This window comes from Equus przewalskii, chromosome 21 (assembly GCF_037783145.1).
Source record: "Equus przewalskii isolate Varuska chromosome 21, EquPr2, whole genome shotgun sequence".
Taxonomy (NCBI): Eukaryota; Metazoa; Chordata; class Mammalia; order Perissodactyla; family Equidae; genus Equus; species Equus przewalskii.
This window is the reverse complement of record NC_091851.1, coordinates 17,373,966-17,388,224: the sequence shown is the minus strand read 5'-3', so window position 1 is coordinate 17,388,224 and position 14,259 is coordinate 17,373,966. Positions and strand designations below refer to the sequence as shown.

The 14,259-nt window shown below is 42.6% G+C and overlaps 1 protein-coding gene across 11 annotated transcripts in view; it reads left to right on the top strand.

The window, feature by feature from the left end:
• SHLD1 (shieldin complex subunit 1) overlaps positions 1–13,454 on the top strand; it is an 85,754-nt gene extending 72,300 nt beyond the window's left edge. For 6 of the 11 annotated variants that reach the window (XR_011530731.1, XR_011530734.1, XM_070587901.1 and 3 more), the window contains one exon: positions 5,102–9,899. Coding sequence is in view for 6 of the 11 variants with exons in the window: in XM_070587901.1 (XP_070444002.1) it covers positions 5,102–5,544 (443 nt within the window). In the remaining 5 variants the exon portion in view is untranslated. Of the gene's footprint in view, positions 1–5,101; positions 9,900–12,957 lie in introns of those variants that run through there. The other 5 variants (XR_011530732.1, XR_011530736.1, XM_008539064.2 and 2 more) reach the window with 3 other exon arrangements.
• The last annotated feature ends 805 nt before the right edge of the window (positions 13,455–14,259 follow it).

The window sequence follows — 14,259 nt, the reverse complement described above, 5'->3', positions numbered from 1 at the left end:
AGCTCCTAATACACTAAAAATGATAGTCATCCATGTAGAGAACCTTGAGGCCTCTGAAGTCTGACTGCTATTATAAAGGAGACGAGTCACTGCATGCAAAGTGTGCTAGGTGACCATTGATGACCAGGACATGCCCCCTCCCCATTCACCTTGTTCTCCTCCCGTGACTTTCTTAGTGCCACACAGAACCCAGGGAGCCTCCAACAGACAAACCAAGGCAGCCGGGCCACACGTAGGAGCACCACACAGTGCCCTGAGAAAGGGGCTGCTTCCCCTGCGGGCCACACAGTAGGAGACCATGCAAGCCACATATTTCTTCCTTCCTTAAGTCCTGATAACTCTCCATATTTTTTTATTAAGTCTTAGGTTTCTTCTAGCTCTGTACAGCCTTGAAATCACAGATCCTCCTCATTACCAATTGCTAGTAAAAGAAACTCTGGACAAATAAGGCCGAGTGGGTGGCTATTGATGCTGATGCATGGAGGAGACAGAATTCTAAATATCAAGTTTAGATTATCTAAATATCAAATTCTAAATGTCAAAACCCTTTGGAGGAGACCTGTTAAAGTTGAAGGCTAAAATGTTTCAGAGATAAAATCCTGCTGTACATTTATTAACCAGAGAAGTAGCATGGAAGATTCTCTGGAAGACACCCCCGTTAAACATCTGGGTTTCCAAAAGCTAATGGCATCTCACAGAACACAACCATTGATCTCAAATGCTCCATGCTAATCGATTGTCTTGGATCACTGACTCAAATTAGCGTCTATAACTCCTAAATGTATAAAAATATTTTTAGGTTGATAAGGATCTCAAACACCTATGTATTCTCTCTTCTGTCTTTGGTCAAAAGAAAATTTAAGAAATGGATGCTCTGGTAGATAGGTGACCTCATTGAAACAATGCACGTGAAAGCATTGCCATATCAAGCCTGGTGCTTTTCTTCTTGTCAATTCCTAAAGAAATTCTATTCAGGACAGAAAGCATATTGAAATAAAAAGGGAATTCCACCCAATTTAGATAATGCCAGAATCATTGGGACTAGGGCCCTTGCTGAGAGAAAAAAAAAAAAAACGCCATCTCAAGGTGTGAGAAGGGAAGAATGCATGGTGCACATGGGTGCCAGCGAGAGGGGCACTGAGCAGGGATCGATAGTAAAGGTGCCTTGGGGAGCTCAAGGCAAATCAATATATTACAGTGTGGTGGGATTCACCATTCATGTCCCACTCCTTCCAGAATCCATCCTTTGAGCCAGTCTTCCTCTGGAGGGAGTGGGGGTCACTACCGGCATTTCGGGGAAGGATGATTCTTTGTTGTGTGGGACTATCCTGTACCATGTAGGATATTTACATCCTTGATCCCACTCACTAAATGCAAGTAGCACTTTCCAGTCACTGACATAAAAATGATTAGAGTAGACACTACTGTCCTCAGTTGAGAGCCCTACAATTCTGGGCTATATCAACAGGTAGAATAAGGAGGTGGGGTGGGGGAGTCTTGGACACAGCCGAGAAGAGGCACCACTGAGCAGGAACTGACAGAGTTATCAAAGATCCATCATTCTGTCCACGAGTAGGTGCATCAGGAAAAGAAGTAATTAACTTTATATACTGGCCAAGAAGCAGTGACATCCAGAAGGCCACAATAGCTACATGATTAGCGAGATGGCCTTGTACTTGGTTGTAAAGCAAATCTTAAAAGTAAATCAGACTGAAATGAACTGGAGGCAGTGTTCGAAAGAACTGACGCAGTAAATGACTCAACCCACATTGTCATCGCTCTTCCGGAAAGGGGAGGGAGGGGTACTTTGAAGATGAGTTGCAGTCTGCTTGACGTTTGTATGAAAAATAGAGCAGACTGGCTAGTTTTTTAGGATCTTTTGTGGATACAGAATTTCAAAAATTAAATGAAATATAAAGATGAAACTCAGATGAAAATTTAAAATCCTGCATATCAGAGTTACTGACCAGTTCCTTAATGAGTACATGCCCTGCTACTTGGCGTGTTCTGTGTAAGTGGCTGCCTCGGGTGGGCAGTTTCAGGAATTCTCCAGCTTTCCCAGCATTACTGCTGAGTATCTCCCTTCTCTCTTCCACTCTTCTCATTGACCCTTCTCAGCCCCTGTCTCCCTGTCTTGCCACCCCAGGACCAGATCATCTGTGAAGAAGGTGGGAAGGAACACCGCTTCCTGCCATTGTAAGACCCCTTCCCTTCTCCCTTCTCTCCCTGGCTCTCTCAGAGCAGTACCATTTGTCAAGCCCTGAGCTAAGGCTTTGTTTGTTTGTTTTAATATTAAAGTAGGCCACCAAAGGAAATTTTAACAATTATCCCTTCAAAGGTTTATTTCATTTTTTTCTTGGAATAATATCAAACTCATAGAAAAACTGCAAGTACAATATAGATAAGTTTTTTTCATGGATTATTTGAGAGTGAGTTGCCAACCAGATTCTCACCACCCCTGGTTTTCCCAGAAACAAGGACGTTCTCCTTCATAACCCAATGAAACCATCAAAATCAGGAAATTAAAAGCGATTGAATCCTCAGACATCTATTCCTCAGACCCATTCAAGGGTCCCAACAATGTTCTTTATAGCAAAAACGATCCACTTGAAAATCACATGTGCGTTTAGTTGTCGTGTCTCTCTAGTCTCCTTCAGTCTGGAAGAGTTGCTCAGTCTTTTTTTGGTTTTCATGACCTTGGCCCTTCTGAAGAGCGCAGGCCAGTCACTTTGTAGAATGTCCCTCGATTTGGTTTTGTCTGACTCTTCCTCATGATTGGGTTCAGGTGACGCACCTTTGGCAAGGCTATCAGCGAAGTGGTGCGGGTCTTCCTGTTGCATCTATCTGGTCAGGTGGCACGTGATCTCTATTTGTCCCATTACTGATGGTGCTCACTCAGATCACTTGATTAAGGTGATATTTGCCAGGCTTCTCCACTATAAAGTTATTCTTTTCCCCTTTGTAATTAGTAAGTATTTTAGAGGGAAGTACTCTGAGACTGTAAATATTCTGTTCCTCATTAAACTTTTAACTCTTTTGTGGATTTGCAGTTTTCTGTTTTAATAAACGGGTTATAATCTGTTACTCTCGTTATTTGTTTTGATGATCAAGTTGTTCTAGCTTTGGCCAGGGGATCCCTTTCGAGCTGGCTCTCCTCCCCGTAGGTGCTTTGTTGTTAGGCTAATTGTGTGTTGAATCAATGAATGCTTGTCCCTGTGGGGCCTACATGTGTTGCACAGAACGTCTGTCCACATTTTTTTGAATGCTCTAATGCTTTGGATTATCTACTTCTCTGTTCCCTGTGTTACCATTGACGTTCTAGAAGAGAGATCTCTTAGTAAAACTCTTGCTTTGTAGATAAGGAAGCTGAAGCTCAGAAAGGTGGTATGACTTGTTCAAGGTGACATATCTAGCTGGGAGCAAAACTAGAGTCAAAACTCCAAGTCTCAGCTCCTTTTCCAAAACTCCACTCACTGCATCATGCACTCTCTTCATCATTAGCAAGCACAAATATTTTTATTATAACTACTAATTGAGTTTGCAAGGAGGATGTGGAATTAAAGCTGATAATTTATTAAAGCTTATATCAGAGCAAAAAAAGGAAAATACGCTATTTTCACTTAAAGTATAAATTTTAAAGAATAAAACTGGTGGCTATATAAGGAATTCTGCAACTTACAAATTAATTATTTGTGTAAAACCTTTTCTAGAACACATTGATAGGAAAGTTCTTTGTTTCAAAAGACCTAAGAGATTCCTACGTTAAGGATTAGGGTGCCCAGACAGGTGCAGAAAGTTAGAGCAAGAACAAGGATTTTGCTCCAGTTCTGGTTTCTTATAGTCTATCATTAAATCACTTTGTTTATTTGTTACTCCGCCTTAAAAAAAAACAAAGATGGTGCTTTTCATTTGGAGATAAAGAGTCTATTGGATTATAGTAGGGAGTAGAGGAAGAATATATCTGAACTATGTGAATGCCCAGAACTGTCTGCATTTGGGGTCCTCCCCGTGTTCGTGCCACAAATCCCTTTGGCGTCTGGTGAAGCCCATCAACCTCTTCTCAGAACAAAATTTTTAAATCCATAAAGCGGAATATACAGGATTATCAATGAAAAAATATTGAAATGTCTTTATTGAAATATCTAAAGAACAAATGTATGATATTGTAATGAATATATGCTTTTTAAATTAATGCTTAAATAATAAGATCCAGTGTCAGGAGTAATAACTATGGTGATTTCGAGGTAGTGTATCTTAGTCTACTTGGGCTGCCATAACCAAACGCCATAAACTAGGTGGTGTAAACCACAGAAGTTTACGTTCTCACGGTTCTGGAGGCTGGAAGCCTAGATCAGGGTGCCAGCGTGGCTGGGTTCTGGTGAGGACTATTCTTGGCTTACAGACAGCTGGCTGCTCTCCGTGTCCTCGCACGGCCTCTCCCTAGTGTGTGCGCATGGAGAGAGATATCTTTTCCTCTTCTTATAAGGTCACCAATCCTCTCCTGTTAAGGTCCCACCCTTATGACTTCATTTAACCTTAATAGCCTCCTAAAAACCCCATCTCCAAATATAGTCACATTAGGGATTAGGGCTTCAATGTATGAATTTTGGAGAAACACAGTTCAGTCCGTAGCATAGTGATAGGCATAAATGATATTTCAAAACATCTGCCACAAACTATAATGTGATATGAAAATTCCTGTGATCTCTTGATGACAAAAATCACAGGTGCTGCTGCTAAGAGGCTCCTTGCCTACATTCATCATGGAAGAAAATGCGTAATTTCAGGTAGATGTTAGTGAAAATAAAGATAGGATTTTTTTTTTCCATCCAAGTTCACAGCCACCCTGAGCAAGGTCCTATACAAGGACCCCAGGTTAAGAACCCCTGAAACATGCCAGTAAGATGTTCTTGTTTTGTGCAAACAAGTAGCATAACCCCAGGGTGATGGGAAAGATTCTGAAATCAGCTGATTCTGCCCGCTGCCGGTTTCCCAGGAGCAGTAACTATGTTGAATTGAAAAGAGACATGCTCTGCTCTTGGCTGGCTGTCTGATGTTTTTGAACGTGTGTTCGAGTATTGAAATATGTTTTCTCTTGCAGACAGCAGTAACTTCCATACTGCACAAGATGATTCCTGGACATCTGAGAACTTCTGGCTTGACCCTTCTGTAAAGGGCCAGCTGGAGACCAAGGAAGAGGATGACGGACTGCGGCAATCCCTGGATAGATTCTACGAAATGTTTAGCCATCCACAGCCAGCCTTTGGAAATCCACTCTCCGCATCTGTCAGCCAGTGTCTGTCTCAGAAAATCAATGAACTGAAGGGCCAGGAGAACCAGAGGTATGCCCTCCGCAGTTTTCAAATGGCCCGGGTCATCCTCAATCGGGATGGCTGCTCAGTCTTACGGAAGCATTCCAGGGACGCCCACTTCTACGCACCAGGAGAAGGAAGTATGTCTCTAGAAGATGAAAAGCCAACACCAGGGCTTTCAAAAGATGTTCTTCATTTCCTCTTGCAGCAGAATGTGATGAAAGATCCATAACTGGTGCCTGGTGGTTAGAGCAGACACTATGGAGGGTGCACCACCCAGATCCCCTCAGGTCTCTCTTGCCAGCTCTGTGTGCCCAGCCCCCAGTGACCCAGTGCTGGAGGCAGTTGCGCCCATATGGAGAGCCAGCAGGGTCTGGGGGTTTTATAGCCCCCACGGTCACCCCACCTCCCACCCCTCTACCACTTCCTACCCTCTACCTACCCTCTACCACTGACCTAAGGCCAGTGACTGACTGGTTTGGGAGTCCAGAAGCCCACCTTCCTTGCCTCAAGGAAGACATGCTCTGAGGCATAATTTACTCCGCAGAGCTCCCCTCTGGATCAGGCCAAGGCTGGGACGTAACATGAAATCACACTCTTGCTTGGCTCCTTCCCTTTCCCTGTCCTCCTTCCCATCTTCACTTACTGGTGTCTCCTGGGAACCTTTCCTTAGTAGATCTCTTATACCTGAATCCTTGACTCAGGGTGTACTTGTGGGAGAACCCGACCTACAAGAACAGGCTTACATCAGATGAGTTTTTTGAAGAGTACAAAGCCTTATGCTGAATCACATACAAGAATTGTACCAGGTTGTAAAACTGAGACCATGTGATGGAGAACATATGTTCTAAAATAATATGAAGATTTAAATACAGATTCCGAAAGTACATCACATCTTAATCACAGCTTTCTCTCTCCAAAGCCAGAACACCCTATTTTGTAATACTAACTGGGTGTGGAAGGAACATTCGGACTCTAAAATAACAGCTAAGATCCACAAATTCTTAAAAAAAGGAAAGTCTCTTCATCTTCATCAGATTGCAAATGGGAAAGATGAGAAGAAAACAAATGTGCACCACCCCCAACGTATGCGTAAGCTCAATTGTGTGCTAGGCTGACACGACGCAGCCTTGTCAGTCTGTGGTAGAAGAGAAACAGCAATCTTCTGCCCAAGTCGACTCCTTCCTCGTTATTTTTGCCTTCTGCCTGCCTGCTGCCAGCACCCTGTGTCACCCTCTGAATGGTTGGCCCCTCGCCCCGATCCTGCTCTTGCTTCTGACACCCTGAGCTCCATCTGCAAACGTTTGCCGGGAACAGGTGCTCCTTGCCATCCTGCCCCTGCCCTTTAGGCCTGAGCTCTGCCTCGCCAGGGAGAGGCTTTAAATAGCCGGTGCCGGCTCGCACTGGCAGATGCTCTGCTCCCCGGCCGTGTCCTGAGCCCCCGTTTGAGACTCGGTTGGTAAGATGACATCACCTGGCACCAAGCTCTCTGAAACTGTGATTGGAGGCCTCGTACTCATCCTGACCTCGACAGTTCTTCAAACCAGTTACATTGACGGAAAGGGTTATAGCATTTGTTTGGGGGAGCAAGAAGAGAAGCTGGCAAGGCTGTGCAATTCGATTTTAAGAAACTTTAGGTGAAATTTAATTGGCATAAGACTCCATAAGCTTTCCAGAAAGCTGATTATGCAAATAGATCAGCCTATAAGTGTACATTAAGAGTGAGTGTGGGGGCCAGCCCCATGGCCGAGTGGTTAAGTTCGTGCACTCCTTCAGCGGCCCAGGGTTCGCTGGTTCGGATCCTGGGCACGCACCTACGCACCGCTCATCAAGCCATGCTGTGGCAGCATTCCACATAGAGGAACTAGAATGACTTGCAACTAGGATATACAACTACATACTGGGGCTTTGGGGAGAGAAAAAAAAAATAGGAAGATTGGCAACAGGTGTTAGCCCAGGGCCAATCTTCCTTAAAAAAAAGAAAAAAAAAAGAGCGAGTGTGCCCTCCCACACTGGTCTCTTGGGGACTCTTGGATGGCGAGATAAGCCTTTTAAAGGCCAGGCTTCCAGTTCTGGGAAGATCAGAGGTAAGAAACAGTGTTCCACGCTGAAGTGCAGAGGCACCGCCGGCAGGAGACCTGCATGGTAGGAAACAGGAAATGAGTGGGTCCTTGAGAGACACTTGAGAAAACAAGACTCCGGGTTTTCCTCTGACAAGCGATTGTCTGCGTCTTTCTCCATGAGCTTCTCCTATTCAGCTGGCCCCCAAATAATTGTGAAGCCAGGGAGACTTATAACTGAAAACCTACAGGTTGAATTTTAAGGTCACTAGTTTGATTGGTTTTTAATCTGAAGCAAATTAATAGATGCCCTTGGAGAATGCTGTCGTTTTGAGTATCGCGCAGTCACTGAAATATTGGAGATTAGTTTCCATGGCTACCAACGGAGGGAAACTGGATTATTTTATACTGTTTTTAGAGGACAAAAGATGCGAGCTCTTTGAATCTCCATGCAGGGAAGCAGCAGCTTCTCTTTGGCAGTGAGATTTTCATATCAGGAATTTTGTAACCTTTATTAACATCAGTGCTGAAGGTGCCCAGCAAGAGGTAGACTCTGAAACCAGAGAATTTAGAAGTCTAAAAGCCAGAATCCCCGCAGGGACAGAAAAGAGCATGGTGTGTGTTTGGTTGTATCTAAAAAAGAGCGTGGTGTGTGTTTGGTTGTATCTAAGTAAGTGCTTGTGACAGGTCAGCACAAGATATTTGATTCTCTGCAATCTCGCTCCTTAATTTGATCTTCATGAGGTTAGGATGGTATTTTCCATTTATGTCTGTTTACCTTTAATAAAGACGAAGAGATAAGGATATTGAGGCCCTGGCCTTTGCCATTATCATCTAATTCTGCCCTACAGATCACTCTACCAATATCTTATCCTATGAACGCTCTGACAGGCCAGCATATCATCTGTCGCCCTTTTCAGGGATCTGTGTGAGGATGGATTTGCTTCAGGAACCTCAGAACTCCAAAGAAGAGAACTGCTCCCAGCGTTTTAAATTCATGTAACTTACTTCGTTAGTCTATTTCTTTGCATGGGCTGCATAAGAGCACATGTAAGAGATCTTACTGCTGGTAATTAGCACAAAACAAGACAGCAATACTTTTAAAAACTTTTGAAAGCTCACCTTTGAAACATTTTATTGGATTATAATAATCACACAGAAAAGTGCTTATAAGTGAACATCTCAGTGATTTTCACAAACTGAACCTGCCTGTGCCCCCAGCATCCAGTTTGAGCAACAGAGTACCAGCCAGCCCAAGTGGCTGAGTGGAGATTTTCATCTGGAGAGCTGATCAGAATGGTTTGCTCAAAACGGTGTTTCTCAAACTGCTGGTAGCACACAAAATAGTTTTAGGCACCTCATGGACAAACAATGTTTATTTTCATTGTCATCTATTTAGTTTAATATGTTAGAACCTCTACATCTAATCCATACTTGTACAGATATTACATAGGATAAGCCTAATATAAGTATTTAAAATTTAAAAGTGAGTTGAATTAGTGAAAAAGTTAAATTAATAATAGCACAGGCAACATGCAGATATGTCAAACATTATAAAAATGCTTTGCCTGAAAATGACTGAAATTTGCAATATAATGGGATAGATAATCCATTCTCCCTGGTAGTCTCCCACCATCTCTCTTGGAATCCTGCCAGAAACTTCCATCAGGTCAACCCACATCTCCCTTTGCCCCTCTTTACCCTGCAGCCGTAGTGCAAACCCTTTTAAAAAGCAAAACATACATGAGTAGCCAGCAAATTAAAGAGAAGGGACTAGCCTTGTCAAACATGAAAACAGTTTTAACTCTACAGTAACTAAAGCAGCAATAAAACAGAAGTAGACAAATCAAAGAAAAAGAATTAAGTCCATAAATAGGTATAAATGCACATGGCAACTGAGTATTTGATGAAGGGAGCATTTCAAATCCATAAGGAAAAGGTGGGGTTTTTAGGAAAAGGTGGAGTTTTTAGCAAAATGGTCTTAGAATAATTGGCCACACACTGGGGGAGGAGAGTAAAAAAGGCTAGATTCTTCACCTCACTCCTGACAGCAAAATGATTTCTAGGTGGATCAAAGGTTTGAAAGTAAAAAACCCAATCATAAAAATACTGGAATAGGAAATGAGTGACATAGATACACACATAGACAGAGATATCTAGAGATCTTGGACTAGGGATGATCTAAGAATGACACAAAACGTGAAAATCATAAAGGAAAAATTTGATAAAATTGAATTCCTGGAAATATTAAACTTCTGTGGGCAAAGAATATTTAAGATCACAAACAAGGTCAAAACTAGGAAAAATACTGGGAACACAGTATAAGAGACTTTCTCTTCAACAAACAGAATTTTACAAATCATTAGAAAAACAAATAGAAAAATTGTCAAAGAACATGAATAGTTAAGAAAATATATATATATATATATAAATGGCTAATAAGCATGAAATTATGTACAACTGCACTCAAACATAAAGAATTGCAATTTGTGAGAGTAAATAAACTTCAATTTACTTAAATAAGATACTCTTTGATGTTTGGGGTTTGTTTTTATTTCTTGATTTGTGTGTTTTGGAGCGTGGTAAAAAGTTGGAGCATGGTGCTGGCAAGGTTGCAAGAGGTGAGCGCTCTGATTGACTCTCAGCAGGAAGGTAAGTCGACGAAGCCTTTCTCAGGGCAATTTGGCAACCTTCTCAAAATTGTGAAAGTTTATCTTCTTTGCCCCAACGACTCATCCATTCTCCAACTGAGACTGAGCATCGCCTACAACTGGGGCTACAGTAGTGAACCAGAGGTGGAGGGTCTCCTGCTCTCACAGTGCTCGCGGCTAGTGAGGGTGACAGGCAGACAAGGTAATTGCAAATAGTGAGAAGTGCTCTGGGGTAATAAAGGATGACGTGCTAGTGCCTGGGGTGGGCGCTCGAGACTGGGTGGTCTGAGAAAGACTCTGAAGAAGCGGCATTTGAGCTGAGAGCTGCAGGATTCACAAGAACCAGCCGCACAAAGGAGCATCCAGGCAAACGGATCAGCATGTGCAAAATTAGTGCCAAACAGCCTGGAATGAGCTCATAGTGTCCGGGCAGAAGGAAGTCCCACGAGCCGGAGCACAGTGCACGGAGGGCAGGGGTGGGTGAATTTCAGACGCAGGCTGAGGCCTTTTAAGCCGGGATAAGGAAGTTGAATTTTATTCTAAAAGCAATGGAAAATGATAGGGAGGATTCCAAGCAAGAGAATAAGAAGATATTCATGGAAATTTAGTGTGTATTCAAAACACTGGTAAACATCGAATTACCTAAATATTTAATAAATAGGGAGATTCCCCACTTCACACTATAACAAGTATAAATTGCAGATGGATTAAAGAACTAAATGTGAAAAATAAGACTATAAAAGTTGCAGATAACAATTTTGGTAAGTATTGTTATAATCTTTGCATGCGGAAAGCCTTCCTAAAATAGTAATGCAAAACAATAAAAGATTGAGTTTTGACTACATGCAAATAAAAAACTTAGAGTGAGAGATATCATAAATATGTGATAATGGCATTGTGGTTTTGTAAGAGAATGTCTTTATTTTTTAGAGATGTATACTGAAGAATTTAGGGTAAAATGTCTTAATGTCTGTAATTGACTTTAAAATACTTCAACAGAAACAAGATAAAGTGGATATGACAAAATGTTAAAGTTACCAAAAATCTAGTTGATGAGTATACGGAAGATCACTATTCTTTCTACTTTTCTATGTATGAGATTTTTATAATAAAAAAAATTTTTTAAAGAAAGAAAAAACAATGTTGAAAGATAGCAGACAAACTTGAAGGAAAATTTGCTCAGATATTAACAAACGAGAGTTTAATGTCATCATATATGAAGAGCTTCTGTAAATGAAAGCTAAAATGACGAATAGGAAAGTGAGCTAAGAGTATGCACAGGTATCTCACAAAAGAAATGTAAATTGTCAATAAATATGAATAGCCACTAGAAGTACGTCATACAGAAATGCAGTTTTTAAAAGGTGTCGCCATTTTTCTTTTTTTTTTTTTTTGAGGAAGACTAGCCCTGACTAACATCTGCTGCCATCCTCCTCTTTTTGCTGAGGAAGACTGGCCCTGAGCTAACATCTGTGCCCATCTTCCTCTACTTTATATGTGGGATGCCTACCACAGCATGGCTTGCCAAGCGGTGCCATGTCCGCACCCGGGATCTGAACCGTTGAACCCTGGGCCACCGAAGCAGAACGTGCACTCTTAGCCACTGTGCCACTGGGCCAGCCCCGGTGTCACCATTTTTAAATTTATATGATTCGCCAAAAATTGAAACGATCAATCCTGTCTAGTGATGACAAAGATGTGGGGACATGGACACTCTAAAATGAAAGCATGGGACCAGCCCTGTGGCCGAGTGGTTACAGTTCTGCATGCTCTGCTTTGGCGGCCCAGGTTTTCGGGTTTGGATCCCAGGTGCAGACCCACTCCACTCATCAGCCACACTGTGGAGGCGTCCCACATACAAAGTAGAGGAAGACTGGCACAGATGTTAGCTCAGGGCTGATCTTCCTCAAGCGAAAAAAAAAGGAGGGTTGGCAACAAATGTTAGCTCAGGGCAAACCTTCCTCATAACAAATAAAAATTAAAAAATAAAAGCATGTATGGCCTTTGTAATTAAATAAATAGCTAAAAATATATATATACCTGAATTTTTCATATACCCCCTTGCATGCTTCTCAATGTCCTTGGTCCAGCAGCTGGCCTCTGCTCAGCTCATTGCTTCATCCTGACTCTCTCTGCTGCAGCCACAGTGGCTTCTCAGTTGCTCAACATGCCACCTCCTTAACCAACATGTTTTAAGGTAGGATTGTGGAGTCCTTAATAAGTGTCAACCATCATTTCAAACACCACTGTTTGAAAAAAACACTGTTACTGACCCCATTTTACAGATGGAGAACCAAGGCACAGAGGGCTAATAAGTAATGGAGGTGGTGCCAGAGCCCGTACTTAAACCCAAGCTATCATTCTCCATTCCCTGCTCTTGGATGCTGTCCTTCCTCCCACCCCAGGGCCATCCCACAGGGCGCCTTCTTCAGAGAGACCTTTCGAGACTCTCCACTCCTTACTTTCCCTCCACCTCCCACTACAGCTGGGGTTCTCCGTTTTTTATACTCCGACAGCACTGCGAGCTTCACCTTAATTACACCAAACAAATGCCATAACGTAGTGCATGGTTTGCCTCCCACCTCCCATCCCCTACCCCTGCCAAAGGAACGTGAGCTCTGTCTCGGTCATCCATGCCTAGCACATCCAGGCTGGCAAACATCGATGCTCAAACATTTATATTTATCAAACAAAAGGTAGGAAACTGTCCGTATTGTTTAGAGATGTATACTGAAGGATTCAGCGGTACAATGTCTTAATGACTGTAATTTACTTTAAAATACTTCAGTGGAAGCAAGACGAAGCAGATACGATAAATTTCATTTATATGTTGGTTTCTGTACATCCAAATAAATGACAAAACAGCTTGCTTTTTGTTACATTTTGACTCAATACTTTTTTTTCCTTTTCCTCTCTCTATTCCTGTTCTCTCAGGTCACATGGCAAGTGTTTGGGTCTCTCAGACTCTACTTTCTTCTCCTGGGGGAAAGTCACCTTCCCGAGGTGTCAGAACTCAGTCTTCACGAGCAAGTTCACGTTCAGAGAAAGAACCTGTTCAGGTGATCCCAGCGAGAGCCCCTTGGGGGTAAACGATTCTCTCGGCAAATAGGCTTGTGGACCAGAGTTAGGCCTGTTTACCTGTTTGCAACCCACTGGCCTTATTCTCTCATTGCTTTTTTCTTAAACACCTGAGAGCTGTGCTTCAGAGATAGTGGTTTTACCACAACTGAGCCAAGAATTCTCCAAATCCAGCCAAGTGCGTCCTTCCATCCGCTGTCTCACTGGGCAGTGCATTCACAGAAGACACAAGATTTAGGACCCCTCCGCTCTCTGTTATTTTTTCCTCTGCCTCCTTCAACATTTGCATTTAATGTCAGATGCCTTAAGCATGTTTTATTATTTCATGAGAATATAATTCGTGTATATTTGAACAGTGAAAGCGTTCTGATTGTCTTTGCAAGATACCCCTGGGATCCTGGTTAATGGTTGCCACCTTCTTGACTCTAGAGGTGCCTGGCCCATCCGGGTGGAAGGTGTGGAATTCTTGGCAGCAAAGATGCAATGCTTAACCCTTCCCTGATTTTCACATTCTCTCCCCACTGTCTTGTATCCTCAGCTCTCTCCCATTTCCTCTCCCTTTTCCATCATGTATTTACAGGACTCCTTTATTTTTAAAAACAATTGCACACACACACATGTATACCCATGCACAAAAAAGCCTTCATTTAGTTTCTATCCAGCTCCTCCTCTTCCCTTTGCTCCCGTCTTCTGGACCCAGGAAATAGCTAAGACCCAAGATGCTGGAATTTGGAGACAGAGACCTTGAGATCTGTCTTTGCTACTGTGCACCCCAAGGCATGTCACTCAACCTCGCTGGGCCTGAATTTACTTATCTGCAAATTGTAGACCATAGGTGATTGTTACATCTCAGAGTCTTTATGAGGCTCTCATAAGTTAGTGACTATTCAATATATATGTACACGAAATGTGCATGAAAATGCTTTGTAAATTATGGAGCTCAGTGAAATTGCGAGGTGGCCCCAATTGTTCCACGCTCACTAGTTCCTTATCCCTTTCCAGTCTGGCCTCCACGGCCACTGCTCCTCAGCTAGGACTGTGACTAGCCATCACCTCCCTTAAAAATAGGCCTTTCTCAGTCACCCCCTCAAATCTTGGCAGGGCCTTTACTGTCCGACAAGAAGGAGTGGCTAGTCCAATTATGGCATATCCACATTA